Raw genomic sequence first — 17,723 nt, 5'->3', positions numbered from 1 at the left:
GGCTGGCATCATATCAGCATCACAGATGAGAAAACAGGCTGCTGTGGGCTGAACTGTGTACTCGAACCCTCAGCACCTTTGAATGTGACCGTGTTTGAAGACAGGGTGTTTAAAGAGGTGATCAAGTGAAAATGGGGTCATGAGGTTGGACTCCAATATTACTGACATTAGAGATCAGGATACAGACACGCATAGACCAAGAGCCCACGACAGGACAAAGGGAGAAGACAGCCACCTACAAGCTAATGAGAGGGGCTGCAGAGGAAACCTACCCTGCTGACCCCGTGACCTCGGGGCTCTAGATCCAGAACTGTGAGGAAACAGTGTCTGCCGTTCACTCTGCTGGGTCCATGGCAGTGTGTTCCAGCAGCCCCAGCACACTAACAGGACACGGAGATGCCGAGGGACCCTTCTGGGATCACACACTAGGGAGGCAAGAGGTGGGCCTCTAGCATCCCTCTTCTTCTCGTTCTCAGGAATAATGATTCTAAAGTATCAGGGTCTCTTTTCAGACCTGATATTTTATATATGAGTACATACTTAAAATACTAACATGAAAAAACACAAAGTACAAATTTAATTCCATTTCTTTTGGCTTCTTCTCCCACTGAAGATGCAGAAAAACATGGAAGACCATCACCACCACTGAAACAAAACCCACTGGATAAACGACAAAACCATATTTTGCTTCATGCACTGAAGACCTGAGGTCTCCAATGACTTTAGAGGTGACAAATGCTAGGGGGACTGAGCCCTTCCCACTGAGCAAAGACCAGCAGCCAAGTACCCCTGGGGCACAGGTCGGGTGAGGAGTTAACAGGCATCTGACAAGGACTCGGTGAAGTCAGAAGGAACCAGCCGAAGTCTCATCCACCACATGGGCTACGATGAAGGACTCAATCTGGATTAGAGGTGTCCTGAATCTATCCCACCAGACTTGTACCTGACTTACAGGAAGTCAGGAGAGGATGGAAAGCAGAGTGACATCTCCACTATCAGGTGGGGACTGAGTGACGCTCTTACACTCCTGCCGCAAGACATTTGAAACCAGGGGTGAACCGGAAGGAATTCAAGTCACGATCCAAGCCAACCCACCCAAACTCCTGATTAAACAGAAGGCTTCAGCTCCTCATCCCAGGGACCTCTTTATTACCAGAAGAGAAGCCAGCTAGGACAAAGCTGCCAGATACAGAACCGCCGTGGCCAAGGCTGACCTGAGGTCCAGCCTCCTAACTCAGCTCCAGGGGCCCATGGCAGTGACATCATTTAGTGTTTAAGCCAGTTTGATTTCTGTGATTTCCAACCAAATGAATCTAAAGTAACACAAACACAATTTCCAACCAATAGTTTTTTATAGAGTATATACAGGTATTATTACACATGCAAATTCTTGCATAAATTGGCAATACACAATTTCTGAGTCATTATGATATCCTCTAAACACTCACTAAAATTAACTTTAGAATGCTATAAATGAATGAAACAATACTATAAAATAACTGTACTATTTTTAAAATAATCATAACAAAACAAACTATAAAGTAGCCATCAGTGACTTCACAGAATGGCATTGATGTGTTTGTGTTCTAAAGAGCCCACCACCAAGCAAAACACTGCAGGATTCCTATTGTGACAGTGCCTCATAGAAAACTAGTTTTATTATTTCACAATCTACTTCAACCATCCACAGGTTTACATCTACCATAGTGAATGAGAAGAGATTCAAATTATTACTTAAAAACCATGAAAGTGCTAGTGGGAAGATTCTAAACCGAATCTGAATGGAGAAATTAAAATAAGCATAGCAGGCAGACAAAAAGTTTTGGAGTCAAAATAACCACTCAAAAAATCAAGCATCTTTTCAAAACATCCAAAGTACCATTTTAGTGTTTAAGAATAGCCAAAAATATTTTCAAATACTCATGCTCAAAAAAAAAAAAAAAAAAAAAGAAAGGAAAAGGAAAAAAGGCTCACAGGCTCCATATTTTCATGCCAAGTTCCAAGCTGGAGTGATATTTTATGAATTAATTTATAAGGTCCTAAAAGAAGCTATAAAGGAAATAGGATCTGCCTGTCCCCTCTCTGGAAGCCCTGAATCTTTTAGCCTCTAGCCTCTGAGCTGGAAATGCAGCCTCTGTGGTACAAAATAGAAGGCAGTGATTCCTCCCAGGTGGCCTTCCCTGTGTCGGCCTCTCTGCCCCTAGCATGGTGGCTCACCTGGACTCAATCAGCGGAGCAATGAGTGCTTTGTGGAGGAGAAAGAGTTATCAGACTTCTCTTCACCTGCCTGAGCCAGCTGCCCACCCCCAGGCCACGTCCAAGGTTGGGATAACACAAGATCAGTGACAAGGCACGATGACACTGGTGACTGCCGTGCTCAGCCATAAAGAACATGCTCCCATGGGAAATCATGAATTAATCTCATTAATCTTTCCAGGAAACTTCAAGAATGTATTCTGCTGGCACCCTGGTAAATTAATTTTTCCAGTTTCTAAACCCCCAATGTTTAAAAGTTAATCCAAACTAGATAGGGCCTAATTAACTGCTTATTAGCTAAGCCTCTTAGAAGGCCTGTTGTCTTTCTTCACACAGCAACAAAGTTTACTATTTCACACAAGTCAAGAAGGACCAGAAGCAAAATTTATACTTTTCTCCTAAGTCTGTGTTCCTACCCAAGACAGAGCCTGAGTTGGCATCACCTTAAACAAACACGTGCTCCTGCATGGCAGAGCATGTTGATGAGAGATCTGGGGGTTGGGAAGAGGATTATTTTCTAGGCAAATTCAGAAATTTCTCTCTGCAGCCTTGCATGACCACTCTTGTTTCAACTTAATTTCCATCATATCCTCCCTAGCCTGGCTTTGCACATTTTATTTCCTTCATTAAAGGCAAAACAGTCTCTCAAGAGTGCCTCCAAACTAACCTTAGGGACAAAAATGCAAATATCAGCACAATTTATCATTTTGTCAGCAATCCTTGGTATCACAACCCCAAAGAGGATGGCAGCTGGTAATCACACAAATATTCCACAATACCATCCACAGGCACCCCGAGTTTCTGGTCACTGACTAGCAGCTGACGAGCACCAACTCGAGCAGAGGAAAAGTAGGAATAAAACATATTTGCTCTTGGGTTTTACTCTGTGGGCCTGCTTGGTGGTCCTCACCCGAGAAAACCCCGCTTGCAATGGCCCACAGGTGCCATTACTCATGTTTAAAACGTCGGAGGGCAGCAGTTCTCAGCACCAGCTGAACGTTAGAACCACCTGGGGAGGTTTCAAATCGCCAGATGCCCCAGCTGCACCCCAGACCAATAGAAGTGGCTCTCTGGGGGCAGGACCAGGGTGCGACTAGTTGTTAAGGCGCCCCACGTGATACCAATGGACAGCCAGTGCTGAGAACCTCTGCCTCCGAAACAATTTTTCAGAAATGCAGAAAACGCACAGATTTAGAATGATCACCAGTCATTCACTTTGAGAGGAGATAGAGAAAAAAATGATTCACCAAGACTGACCCAAAAGGGAAGAAGCACCACCCGCAAGCCGTAGACTATCATCTTCATCAAGGGACACCGACAGGCAGCCAGCCAGGGATCTAGCACCGTGAGAAGTCCTTAAACACCGACAGGTAATCCACAGGCTGCCCAAACAGAGCCGCAGAGTACAAGAACCCTGGGTTCTCAGCCCAAACTGCTCATCAGAACCACCTTTAAAAACACACCCAAGTCACACCAGACCAATTAGATCAGGATTTGTGGGGACTGGCTAGTGCACAGCACTTTTTAAAACAATGGCTCTCACACCTAACTTGACCAGATTTACCTGGACCCACCGCCATGGTTTCTGATTCGGGCTGGGCTGGGGATGGGTATATGAGAACACACAGTTCTAACAGGCTCCCTGGTGATGCTGGTGCTACTGGCCCAGGGGTCACACATTGAGAACCACTGTTTCCTAAGTTCCCCAGCTGACGCTGATCACTGCAGCCAAGTCAGAGGACCGCTGTATAAGAAGAGCGTGCTCTGGCCATGGTGTCCAGGGAAGGAATTACTGTAGCTCTGCCACCAACCTTGGACTTGACAACGATAAGCCACTGAGGTTTTTCAAGCCTCAATTTGCTCCTGGTCTATAAAATTGAGATGTAACAAAAAGAGATACTTGGTACTTTCTACAAATGCTTTTTTCAAAGAGCTAATTACACATGAAACACTGATATAAACACACATAGAAAGGAAAAGAAAGTGGCCTTATGGGCAATTAAAAAAAAATAGCTTTCAAAACACCGGAAACCTAAGTTCTTGCTCACAGGATTTCAGTACATTTGGAGACACATCAATGGGGATGGTCTAGGGATGTGTGACAGTATCAAACAGGCACGTGCTGTGAGTCATTCACTCTGTTTCCCAGACTCACCTGTGAGGACCTTGCAGAGCTGCCCAGGTATCTGGGCCTTGGGAGAGGGGCTGGGTGTCAAGGACCATTTGCGTCTGACCAGATGCTCTTGTCCCTGGGAACTGTTGAGGGGCTGGATGAGCACCTGCTCCTGCCCGAGCTGGATGAGGCCAACCTGCCCAGAAAGAGAAAAACAGACGTCAGTCATCCTCATTCACGCCCGTCCAGGACCCCAGCGGCAGAAGCTGGGAAGGCCACCCAGCTGAGGCCTGTTCCCGTGCTGGGGCTGCTGCTTTGCAGGTTCCGCTGATTCACGAAGCCCAAGAATGAGCTCATGTGTGACCTGAAGCACAGGGATCAAGCGACAGAAGGCAGAGGCTGGGGCACGACAGCACCCGTTTTCTGTGTTCACTTTCAAAGGTATATTATTCTGTTGTTTGTTTTTTTTTTAAACTTTTTAAACTATCTTTACGTCATCCCCCGGATCATCCACTAGATCACTGAAAAAGCAAGAGAGTTCCAGAAAAACATCTATTTCTGCTTTATTGACTATGCCAAAGCCTTTGACTGTGTGGCTCACAATAAAATGTGGAAAATTCTGAAAGAGATGGGAATACCAGGCCACCTGACCTGCCTCTTGAGAAACCTGTATACAGGTCAGGAAGCAACAGTTAGAACTGGACATGGAACAACAGACTGGTTCCAAATAGGAAAAGGAGTACATCAAAGCTGCATATTGTCACCCTGCTTATTTAACTTATATGCAGAGTACATCATGAGAAACGCTGGGCTGGAAGAAGCACAAGCTGGAACCAAGATTGCTGGGAGAAATATCAATAACCTCAGATATGCAGATGACACCATCTTTATGGCAGAAAGTGAAGAAGAACTAAAGAGCCTCTTGATGAAAGTGAAAGAGGAGAGCGAAAAAGTTGGCTTAAAGCTCAACATTCAGAAAACGAAGATCATGGCATCTGGTCCCATCACTTCATGGCAAATAGATGGGGAAACAGTGGAAACAGTGTCAGACTTTCTTTTTCTGGGCTCCAAAATCACTGCAGATGGTGATTGCAGCCATGAAATTAAAAGCCACTTACTCCTTGGAAGGAAAATTATGACCAGCTTAGACAGCATATTAAAAAGCAGAGACATACTTTGCCAACAAAGGTCTATCTAGTCAAAGCTATGGTTTTTCTGGTAGTCATGTATGGATGTGAGAGCTGGACTACAAAGAAAGCTGAGCACTGAAGAATTAATGCTTTTGAACTGTGGTGTTGGAGAAGGCTCTCGAGAGTCCCTTGGATTGTAAGGAGATCCAACCAGTCCATCCTAAAGGAAATTAGTCCTGGTTGTTCATTGGAAGGACTGATGTTGAAGCTGAAACTCCAATACTTTGGCCACCTGATGCGAAAAGTTGACTCATTTGAAAAAACTGTGATGCTGGGAAAGATTGAGGGTAGGAGGAGAAGGGGATGACAGAGGATGAGATGGTTGTATGGCATCACCGACTCAATGGACATGGGTTTGGGTAGACTCCAGGAGTTGATGATAGACAGGGAGGCCTGGCGTGCTGCAGTTCATGGGGTCGCAAAGAGTTGGACACGACTGAGCAACTGAACTGAAGTCACCCCCCAAAAGTCAACCTGAGTAGGTACTCCAAAAATGTTGGGAATGAATGACAATTATATCCTTAACAGGGAAAAAAAAAAGTATATATGTATATCCCTGCTACTGCTGCTAAGTCACTTCAGTTGTGTCTGACTCTGTGCGACCCCATAGACGGCAGCCCACCAGGCTCCCCCGTCCCTGGGATTCTCCAGGCAAGAACACTGGAGTGGGTTGCCATTTCCTTCTCCAATGCATGAAAGTGAACAGTTGAAGTGAAGTTGCTCAGTGTGTCCAACTCTTAGCGACCCCATGGACTGCAGCCTACCAGGCTCCTCCATCCATGGGATTTTCCAGGCAAGAGTACTAGAGTGGGTTGCCATTGCCTTCTCCAATATATATCCCTCAGTTCAGTTCAGTGCAGTCGCTCAGTGGTGTCCGACTCTTTGCCTAGGCATCACTATTTAGACTATTTAGAATCCCTACTTAGACTATTTAGAATTTTATATAGAAACTTATCCCTGGGAATTAGTAGAATCAAATAGAGAGGATGGAGTCAGATCTTAGTGTTAATAGTTTGGTGATAGGAGATTTATAGATTTTCTTCAGTATTTCAAGAGAACTTGGCAGAGTAATGAATTAGATTTAGGTTCTAATTTAAAGTACATCAGTGATTTAGACCTGTAATTTTAAAATCTTATCAGGTTCGTAAGCAGTATCAGAATGTATAAGAGAACTTAGGACTTCTTTACAAGACTATTAACTCATTATTTACAAGAACCATTTAAGTTCTTGCAAAGGATTTATTCTTTAATCAGACTACAAAAGAACTTGAAAATGAAACTGAATATGCTAAATTTCTAAACATGGTTTTAAAGGTTTAAATGTTGTCATCACCAGATTTGTAAACAGGATCAAATGTTATCCAAAGGCTCCTTAAAAAGAATTTCAAAAACTTGCTACATTATAATGAGAACGTGATTTGTAAATTGAACAAAAAACTTGCCGCTTTAATAAAATGACTATTAATTCTTAAAAACATGTACACAATGCAGAGAACTTTTCCCTTCATTTGGAACCAATGCTGACAGTATTAAAAGTCTGCCCTCCTTCCCAGGATACTTGCCGCTAGCTTCCCTCTGAATCATCAACAAAACGAGGTAAACCTCCCACAAGGAACCTGACTGGCTATTATCTGTGTTTGCCCGCTGGACCCTGCAGCCCACGGCCCCTGCTCTGGGTTCATGGTTGGGACCACCTTTGCCAGCACAGATTCGGGAGATAGAGCCAATCTGTCTTAGGCTGTCACGAACATCCCTGCTTCTCTCCCCCCAACCCCACACACACACTACTTTCTAAAAGCTGTAAACGCACTAAAGCAATGGTTCCCAAACTCCAGTGTGCATCAAAATCACCTGGAGGGTGTGGATGCTCACCAAGAACACTCATTTCTAACAAGTCCCCAGGTGACACTGCTGCTGTAGGCCTGAGGACCACACTTTGAGAAGCACTGGTCTCCACCACAGCTCAGCAATTCCTCCAGCCTCAGGTACAAAGTTTACTCACACGAAAGGATACAGACTGCTCTACCTTCTGAAAGGATGCATCGATTCAAATCCTCTGGAAATAAATCAGATCAATTACGAAGATCGCCTACAATTTTAGTCCCCAAATCACAGGGTGAGACCATACTTACTGTTCTAAGCAGATTGCAAGGTTTCCATTTCATTAGAACTTCTGCCAAGAACAACTCAAGAGATTTTACTGCCCAAATAAAACTGTCTTAAAGTGGTACTGCATGACCTGCCGGGAAGCAGGGCTTTCTCCCCTCTCCTTTGAAGTTAAAACCCGAGTCTGTTCACTGTGATACTTCAGGGAGGTGGTTGTGGGGGGCAGTGCAGATCCCCACCGGAAAGCCTCAGGGCAGAACCCTGGAGAACTGTCACTGGAAATGTTCATGATTGAAACAAAGTTGGTAGACGGGCCCCACATGGAAGGAGGCCATGCTCCCTGGAGGACATGCTCCATTCTGACAGGGTCCCAAGTCCTCCCAAAATGCTCAGGCTGCGGGAGGCAAAGCCCCCTTGTGTCTAGCACTTTCCAAGCCAGTTATCCTCCACTCAGCCCAGTGTCCAAGCTGCAGGGTAAAAGACCATTTAGCCAGTAGTTCTGATGTGACATAACACAGAGAATCTGTAAGAAAGCCTACGGGCAGGCACACATAAACACACACACACACACACAAAACCACGGTCCCACCTCCTGGTGGAGTTTTTACCTTAGAGGGTCGTTTTCACAGGGACCACATGGTGGTTTCAATCTACTCAAGAAAGAGACTAGCAAAGCTGCTGAGACAGACATATGGGCCAGAGGCCTGTACTCAACCGGGCAGCCAGGTGCCCCAGGGCCCGGAATTTCACACAGGCCTGTGGCCAGAACAAGCACCTGGAGGGGCCGCAGGGCATGGCCTGCCTGTCCAGAAGCCACCACGAGGAGGGACTCACCCCTGTCCTCCCCAAGCACTGCCACCGGGCACCCTGAAGCCTCACCAACACCCACTGGGTCATTGCGGGGGTAAGACGTTCTGTGAAAAGCGCTGTCTCCACCACCACCACCACCCTCCCTGCCACACACACACACACACACACACATACACACACAGACATACACACACACACATGCAGAGACATACATATACACACATACAAACACATACACACACAGATGCACGCACACACATACACACACACATATACACACATGCCCCCCCACACATGTGCACACATATATGCCCACATATACACACATGCATGCACACGTGCACACATACACAGAGACACATATATACATACACATACACACACACATATACACACATGCCCCACACACATACACGCATATGCATACACGTACACACAAACACATATACCCACACACACGTACACACATACACACAGACATACATACACACACACACAATCTCAGCATGGGAAAAACTTGTCAGCCCTTTCCCTAACCATCCTCTCCCTCCCCTTTCCCTACAAAAACCAATCCCCTTCCCTGGCACTCTATGTCCCAGCCCACTACCTGCTGTGTTAGAGGGCATGTGTCACAGCCCAGTGCGTAGTTTGTGTCTTTGAGGCCGGATCAGAATTATTCCTCCTTATTTTTCCAATGTCTGCCACATAAGAGTGACTCAAGAAAAATGTGAGTGAACTGGACTGTACTGGGATGGACTCAAATGAAATGGATGGAACAGAATGAAGTGGACGGACTGGCGCAAACTAGGAGGCCCCAGCACAGCACTCCCGCAGCCCCGCGCCCACATTCCTGTCCCCGCTGCACGCTGCAGTCCCTCGGCCGGTTCTGAGAACTCCTGAGGCCCAGGCCCCACTCCAGGCCACATGAGTTAGATCTCTGGGGGTGAAACTCGGGCACTGGTATTTTTTTAAGCTCACTGGGAGACGCTGATGCAGCCAGCATCAAGAACCACTTTCCTAGCTTTCAGCTGGCTGCTGGAGAGGTGGCCACCTCCCGCATCAATCCAGGACCTGGAGGTGCCCTGGGCATGGAGCGCCTACACCAGCCTGGGCCTTCCTGATGGGGCCCTCTGCCCTGTGGCCCCAAGAGCTGAGCAGGGCTTGCATTATTCCTCTGCTTACCGTCTATGTCGAGAAGGGAGCCACTGGGAAGTGCTCTTGCAAGGCTTCCCTGTTCCATAGACAGCAGTGAGGAAACGCCTCAGATCACAGTATATGCAGGACCACTGCAGACCCCATCTAAAGGGGACTGGACTCCCACGGCGGACAGGACTGGAAGCCCAGAGGCCTCTGGCTTTTAAGGAGACAACAATCCTCAATGAAATGAAGAGAAATCTTACATCTTCTAAGATTTGGTATCCTACTAAAGAAGTTTGTTGAAGTTGCTCAGTCGTGTGCAACTCTTTGGATTCCCATGGACTGTAGCCTACTGGGCTCCTCCGTCCACGGAATTTTCCAGGCAAGAGTACTGGTGTGGGTTGCCATTTCCTTCTCCAGGGGATCTTTCCGACCTGGGGATCAAATCCAGGTCTCCCACATTGCAGGCAGACGCTTTACCTTTAAAGAAGTTTGCGGCAAATAAAATGTATCAGGTGTAACCTGATATTACAAAAGTTCTGAGTGGTTCCCTTTCAGTTCCCTTTGTTCTGGAAGCTGGCTTTGAGGGGTTTCAGTGCTGCTTTAAGAGAGCATTATAATCTGGGTATTATTAACCCCACCCAATCCCCTGAAGCAGGACTAGCTCTCCCTGCAGCTGAAAAAATGAGTGAAGGTCAGAAAGGTTTGTAACTTCCTAACATTAGTGAGACTTCTTTGCATAACATGAAAAATGCGTTTAAGAAACTCTGTTTCATGCATGTTCTGGAACCATCTGACGCTCTTCCCTCTGTCTGAGGGGACCTGCCTAGTGACTGGTGACCTCACTGTCCTACAAAGGCCACATGGGGACTTCAGCACCCAGGGAGCCTTCGAAGCCTCTCCTTTTCAGGAGGCCACGGCTTCTGGGTTCACTGGACTGGGCCTTCAACGGCCTCCTCCCTGTGGATGGGTGAGTGTAGGTGGCTGGAGAGGAGGGAGCAAGTCTGCTCCCAAGAAGGAAAAACAGTCCTGGGGCTGCAGGCCCTGCTACACTGGCCTCAGACTTTTGGGAGGCCTCAGCGGAATCTGGGGGGGCCTCAAACCTGTCCCAGAAGGAGCATCCCCGATACAGCACAGGCATGAGGGGCCTCCCAACCTCCACAAGGAGCCCCCCTTTCAGGGTCATGTTGCTGCCTCTGCAAACGTCAATTGCCTGAACACAGATTCTTGGTCTTGACTCCAAAGTCGGCCTCCCCATTTACAGCACTAGACAGTCACAGACCCCCTCCTTCAGACCCCTCTCCTGTAGTTTTCCTGTCTGTCTCCACAACCCAAGCCTTGAGGCCCATCACCTCGCCCTTCCAAACGCCCCCTGCTCCTGTCCTCCCCACAATGCTCTCCCCAGGGACTTCCCGGTTAGTAGCCAGAAATGCCCCCTCATGGCCTCCAGGCCAGTGATCCTCAAAATGGTTCCCAACCAGCAGCAGCACCTGAGAACCTGTCAGAGCTCAAGCTCTCGGGTCCACCGCCAGATGGACTGGATCAGAAACCTGGGGGGTGGGGCCGAGCAATCCAGGTAGCAAATGCTGCCAGGAACTCTGATGCCAGCTCAGGGCTGAGAACCACTCATAAAGGATGAACCCCTCCCTACCCCCACCCTACAGGCTTAAGAGCATGCTCCTTCCCCTGCCAACCTTCCGAGACAGGGCCCCATACCCCACTTCTCTCTGAGGCTCACTGGGAGCCTACTGGAGGGTCCTACACACGGCAGGTATATGATAATGATCTGCTCATTTAGTCAACAGCCTTGACTGGTTGGCTGATCTATAAATGGAAAAGTCTGGAAACAGCCTGTGGGGCAAGAGAAGAAATGTGTTTCTAATGCCTTAACATGCCAGGCTCTAGCTAACTGATTTCAGACTTTATCTTACTTCCTTCTCTCGACAGCCACGCAAAGCCGATGCTATTTACCCTTGTGTGACTTCAGACAGGGGCATTCAAAGGACATAAGCGACTTGCTCAAGATCACAGCCTGGAAAAGTCTTATTTCCGAAAGAACATGGGTGTGACGGTGCACCTGTGAGCCCGTATGTGGAAACACACACGGGGAAGGTGCTGACTCTGAGTGGTTCCCCAGGACGTACTGGCTGCAAAAACATCTCCTGTTGCACATATCCAAGGTCAAGGAGCTGCAGTATCTCCAATTCAGGAAATAAGCTTCAAGAATGCTGTCAAAGAAGACATCTTCAGTCATCATCCCATCTTGTACTTCTTCTTTTTTAACAGGTTGCCAACTAAATACAAAGTTCAGGTATACACGTGTATACCTGTGGCAGATTCATGTTGATATATGGCAAAACCAATACAATATTGTAAAGTTAAAAAATAAAATTAAAAAAAAAAATACAAAGTTAAGATGGGAAAATCTAGCTATGTACCCTAGGTAAGTAACTAGACAGGCTTAGGTATCCGAGGTTACAGTCAAGGGCAGCCTGATGCTCACAAGCGGTGGGTACAGAGTTACCATCAAGCAGAGTGAGCATCCTCCCAGAGGCCTTAGAATTCTATGCTCCAGGTTCTCCTCTTCAATTTCTCCGCATCCCAAATCTCACAACTGTCTTTTCCCTCCTTGCTTTCCTTAACATTCACCCAAGTGATCCTTTTTACAAAGCTTTAAAAAATGTGTTTTGCATTTTCCAAATACATTTATGTTGTGCATGATAAATTCTTCAGTAACATTAGCTGCTGAAAGACTAAGGACTGCGTGCCTTCCCCACACCCGTATCAATACCATGATGCAGGATAACGTGCATAAAGGATAAGGTCTCTTTGCTCCCTTCCCAATGGCCTCCACACCACACAGCTTTTGCCAAGACTGCTTCCTACTCAGCTATAGTGATCAAGTGATGCTGCATTTAAAAGCTGAGCAATTTTGTGGGCAATGAAAAGCGAGTTGGGCAACTCTAAAGGGAGAGGCAGCAACCTCCCAAACTGGCCCCTTCATCACTGATATCATGCTGCCCTCTTGAGAGCATGGGCCCCCAACTCTTCTAAGCCACCTGCTGACTGCCTGGCTGACCTCAGTTCCACCCTGTTCTTATCTGGACCACAATTGTTCCCCTATGGAAATGGTGAGCACTCTCCTAAAAGCTCCTGAGCAGACTGGAAGGAGGAGCTATGGGAACTAAGAATGTGGGGAGCAGCACGGGCGAGGGGCTCCCGCCCCGGCCCTGCACTGTGGTCGGGCACTGGGCAGACAGAGCCCCTGCCCCGTGGTCGGGCACAGACAGAGCCAGGCTGGGTGGCCCATGAGGCCAGTGAGCAGCCTGAGTGACAGAGACATAAGCCAGCATCTCTCGGAGCATGGATGTGACTCCAGAGAAGGTGTCCTGGGACCACCCCTGACCTTCTGTTCCTCCTGGGTGGCCTGGAGAAAGGGCCATGCCCCAGAGCTCCTGGGTGTCCCGTGTGGCCCCAGCATCTCGCCCACAGGGCACCCCCTCAGGCCACATGCTAACAGGCAGGCATGTTCCGGCCAAGGACTTCCCTGACCTGGTGCTTGTGACGCAGAAGGGCCCCTGTTCAGCAGACCAGACGCTCTGCCTGCCCGCCCTCCTCTCCTCTCACGTGGGGATGAGGACGGCCCCTCCATCCTCTTCTTTCCGACAGGCAGCACTGAGAGTCTTTTCAGAGACGGAAACTCGCTGTCTCTGGGGTTCCACCTCCACTGCCTGCTCTGGTGAATCTTAACCCGAAGTTTCTTCAGATTCCGCCAGCCTTCCATGATCTGGTCCCATTCACACAAGGCAGCTGATCCAAACTCACATAAATCCTCTGGGAGGGAAAATACCTTCTTCATATGCCCAGAGTTCATCGCTTTGAAGTCAAATACAGTTAGAGAAACTTCCCAAAACCTATGTTATGTCTGAGGACTTCTCTGAAATGTAAATAAAACGAAGATGCATAAATGTAAAACAATTAATACTTGAGCCCATGGTCTCTGAAGATCCAAAAAATGCAGCTTGCACAGCTTTTCAAGGTAAGACAGAGAAGGGAAACACCATAGACCCCCACCTCTGCCCGCTGTCAAAAGGCGGGGTTCCAAGGGTGGAGAGCAAAACGGAGTGTGAGATTTACTTCCCCTGCCCCCATGCACAATTAAGGAATGATCTATTCTAATCACGCATCTCCTTCAAACAGGTGTCAAATGTCTCCGGAGACAGCTCAGGGAGCAGAGGCTGCACACGCCTCCCTGCAGGCAACGCTCCTCATTAGGCCGTTCGAGACGTGAGATGCAGCAGGTTTAATTCATACTCAACACCAGAATAAAATTTTATCGAACACATACATGTCCACCTGTCTCTTTACCTTCTTACGGCTGCTTCTGCACTCAAAGAGCAGTGTTGAGTAGTTGGGACAGAGACCATACGGCCTGCAAAGCCTGCAGTATTTACTACTTGGTCCTTTGCAGAAAGTTTGCCAGCCCTGCTCAACATGATTCTTCAGACACAACGAGCCTTTGGAATGCTCCCAGCTGTGGGCACCAAAACTCACCTACTGGGCATTATTCCTTTCCCCATACCTCGTGGTTGAACCTGTCCTCAAAAACACACAACACCCGAGCGAGATCTCTATGGAGCTTCTACCACGGTCCAGAAGGGCTAACACAACGTTACCAGCCCAGCGGAACTGTCTTAGGCACACTGAGTACCAAAATCAAAGTAAGGTGGGGTGTGCCTACATTCCTGCTGCTTTCTTTTCTAGAGGAGCAGGACCACTCTGCCACCAAAGAGGTCCACTCCAAGTCACCCGGCAGTCTCTGAACCCGTGCCCTTCCTCTATAGGGTGTATTAGAAAGAAGTGTCCAATGTCCAGCTTACATCTATGGGACGCACAAAGCAGATGAAACCACAGAAATACGAATTTTAAATCTAAAGTCTTAGAGGTGCCCCCACCGCAGCTGGCACATGCTTAACGCAGCCTCTTTGCCTTGTTCCTTTATCTAAAGCACAGCGCCCTCACATGGTGCTGAAGGGAAGGGCAGTCCTGCTGAAAACCTGGAGGACAGAAGTGAACTCTCACAGCTCAGAGCCATGTGTGAAAGGGCCCAGCACTCACTCCGGGAGGATTTTAAATCAGTGTTATCCAGATATCCACTCTCAGATCCTTCGCAGATAGCGCCTCGCTGGAAACTTTACACCAAGAAGTATAAACTCTGACCTCTACAGAAACTCACTAAACCGCAGCAAATGGGATTCAGATGTTTCCATGTTCAGTACAGTGATGTGACCTAGACTTTAAACACTTTGGCAAAAACAGGAAAAATGATGTGGGCCTTCCAGTCCCTCCCAGAACATGATACAGCCTTGACCCGAGTCCTTCAGTGATCTGAGCCTTTCTCACCCCTGCTTAAGCCTCCTCACCCACAGCTCAGACTCCCCGCTGCTGTTCCACACTAGCTCCTACCAGGCTCCTCCACAGTCCCTTTTCCTCATTTAACCAAAGATGTCAATTTCTCCAGTCCAGCAAATGGAGATCATATTCTTATCAGAACTCAAAAAATCCTACAAGGGGAACTGGTGACGGCCAAGTTTAGAATTACTACCTAAGGTCCCCTACACTGCCGGGAAGGGAGCAGTCTTACATAAAGACTCTGACCCTCAGGGTTTCTGACCTCTGTGGCAGATTTGTGTCAACTTGTTGCACGCTATGTGGGTAAGGGCGAGAGAATTCTAGATGGTGGAGTGAGAGAAGGTGGAAGTGGGGAAAGCAGTTTCCTGTGCCAGGAAAGGACAGACACAAAAGAGTATCAGAAACCACTTCCCCAGAAGATAGAGAAGTGTGCTCTGCGCCCATCCCAGGCTCTGCCGGGTGGGGGCAGCCCATCTGCCAGCCATCTGTGCTCCTTGGGGGCATGATGAGAAGCTGAGAAGTGTTGTTTGGGCACCAATGTAACCAAGTGAGCCAGTGTGAGCAAAGGCAGGGCAGAGGTGCCAAGGACTTCCTCCCTCCCTCCGAGCACTTCACAGGTGCGGAAACCGAAGCAGTGGTGGGTAAGGGCAGATTACTGCCACACCCAGAGAGCTTCCAGGGACAGAGACAGGGGCTTATAACCATGGTCAGCATTCCTCAGGCCTAGCTGAGGGTAGGTGCCAACAAATGCCTGCTTGCAGCATAAGGTAAAAATATTAGGGACACCTTCTCTTTCCTGGCTCCCATGTTTTAACTAAGAAGAGTAGGTTAGCGGCCTGTCTGGAGACCCCTCCAAATATCCTTTCCTGAGTAAAGACTCAAAATTACAGAAAGGAGGCCAATGCTTGACTCGATCCCCAATTCAAGAACAGACGAACATACAGATCGGTGTTCCCCGTGACACACATACAGCACACCTGTGCAGAAGCAAACTGGGCTCTCTCTACATCCCGGCCAGGTGCACGTCTCAGTCTAGGGGCCTGGCGGATTTCATCTGGGCATGGCCTATGCTCCCTAGGCAGGCTGCGGCTATCTCGCGGTGCACCCCCACGTCGGTGCTGGCCTGACTCACCTCTGAATTTGCAGAACTGACAGCGCTGGGTAATGAGATGACTCCCCTTTCTTGCCCTCTGCTCCTAGACCCTCTGGAAGGTTGGGGGTGCTCCCTCCTGCCAGCGGCAGAGCACATCGGAGGCCCCACCGCCATCCCAGCCCTCCCCGGAGACCTCCCTTCACCCCCACCCTTGGCGCCCGGACAGATCGCCAGGCAGACCCGGAGGTGGCAAGAGCTGTACCAGGCCGCCGGCGGCGCCGCAGGCGCTGAGCGAGACGAGGGATCCGGGGTGGCCGAGCACGCTGCCGGAGTAGAAGCACAGCTCGGCTGACCGTCCATGGCGCCCGCCTGCGCCGGCCTCCTCCACCTCGAAGCCGCCGGACAGGAAGCGCAGGTCGCGGCGCAGCTGCAGGTACAGGTCGCGCCCGAAGGCCGGCAGGTGCAACAGCAGGGCGCGCTCCCCCAGCCTGGCGCGCGGGGCTGCGGGGGGCGCGCGGGGCCGTCGGCGCCTGCGGGGCCCGGGGGCGCCGGGCAGGGGCGGCAGGTGCACTTCTTCCAGGCGCACCCGCCGCGGGAGCACCACCTCCACGTCGGCGGCCGCGTCGCCGACAGCTGCGGGGAGAGACGAGACGCGTCAGCGCGGCGGGGCCCGCCCTCCCGCCCGCCTGCCGCTCGCGGGGGCCAGCGCCGGGCATCCAGCGCCAGCGCGGTCCCGAGACGGCGCCCTCGTCCCGTCCCTCGCCCGGGCACCTCCGCGCCGGCCAGCGCCGCCGCCTGGGCCCCGCGCCACTCCGGACGCGGCCGCCCGGGCCCCTCCGGGGACGCGGCGCCCGGGGGAGCCGGACCCCCGGCGGCCGCCCGGAGCCGAATCCTCCGGCCGCGGCCCGCGCCCCCTCGACCCCGCGACTGTCAGCGACCGGCCGCCGCGACGCGGCGGCGCAAGCAGGCGGAGGCCGCCGGGGAGGGCAGGCGGAGGGTGGCCGCGGGAGGCGCGGGCGAAGGGGCGGCGGGAGCGGGGCGCTACCTGTGCCCGGGTCCAGTCCCCAGAGCAGCAGCAGCAGCAGGGGTAGGGCCAGGGGGGGCAGCAGGGCGCCGTCACACATGGTTCTCGGGAGCAGGCGCCCCCCGCGCGGCCGCTGCGGAGCAGGAGCGCGCGAGGCGGCGGCGCCAGCCGGAGTGAGGCTCCCCAGCCTTCGGAAAAAGTAATTAGCGCTGCGGACAAACCCAACGTGGTAAATCGCAAGCCCCGCCTCCTTCTCGGGAGGCGGGCAACGATTGGACTCCCGCTTTCTCCCGCCCCGCCTTCCCCTCGCCGATTGGCTGGGACGGACCTGACCCAGAGTGCGTAGTTAGGTTGTAAGCACTTTCTTACACGTGGTTTCTGGGCAGTTGCGGGAATGGGGCACCAGGTGGCGCAAGGGAGCCGCGTGAAGCCGCGCGATCCTGGACCACTCGGGGAGACTCCTGACTGATGTTCAGTTTGTCCCCATATTTGGAACTCCATTTCCCTGGAAGACAGGCCAGAAATTGTCTAGCGTTAAGGGACTTCACCCATAAAGGCATATTATGTCTATATCTAAAGTAA

At 50.1% G+C, this 17,723-nt stretch overlaps 1 protein-coding gene across 4 annotated transcripts in view; it reads right to left on the bottom strand.

The window, feature by feature from the left end:
* ADAMTS17 (ADAM metallopeptidase with thrombospondin type 1 motif 17) overlaps positions 1–17,320 on the bottom strand; it is a 406,417-nt gene extending 389,097 nt beyond the window's left edge. For all 4 annotated transcript variants that reach the window (XM_070358154.1, XM_070358156.1, XM_070358155.1 and 1 more), the window contains exons 1-3: positions 17,163–17,320; positions 16,380–16,750; positions 4,412–4,565 (exon numbers count right to left, since the gene is read on the bottom strand). In XM_070358154.1, the coding sequence (XP_070214255.1) occupies positions 4,412–4,565; positions 16,380–16,750; positions 17,163–17,241 (604 nt within the window). In that variant the 5' untranslated portion in view covers positions 17,242–17,320. The remainder of the gene's footprint in view (positions 1–4,411; positions 4,566–16,379; positions 16,751–17,162) is intronic.
* Between the last annotated feature and the right edge of the window lie 403 nt (positions 17,321–17,723).

The sequence above is a fragment of the Bos mutus genome, chromosome 21 (assembly GCF_027580195.1).
Source record: "Bos mutus isolate GX-2022 chromosome 21, NWIPB_WYAK_1.1, whole genome shotgun sequence".
Lineage (NCBI taxonomy): Eukaryota > Metazoa > Chordata > Mammalia > Artiodactyla > Bovidae > Bos > Bos mutus.
This window is presented reverse-complemented; position numbering and strand designations above follow the sequence as displayed.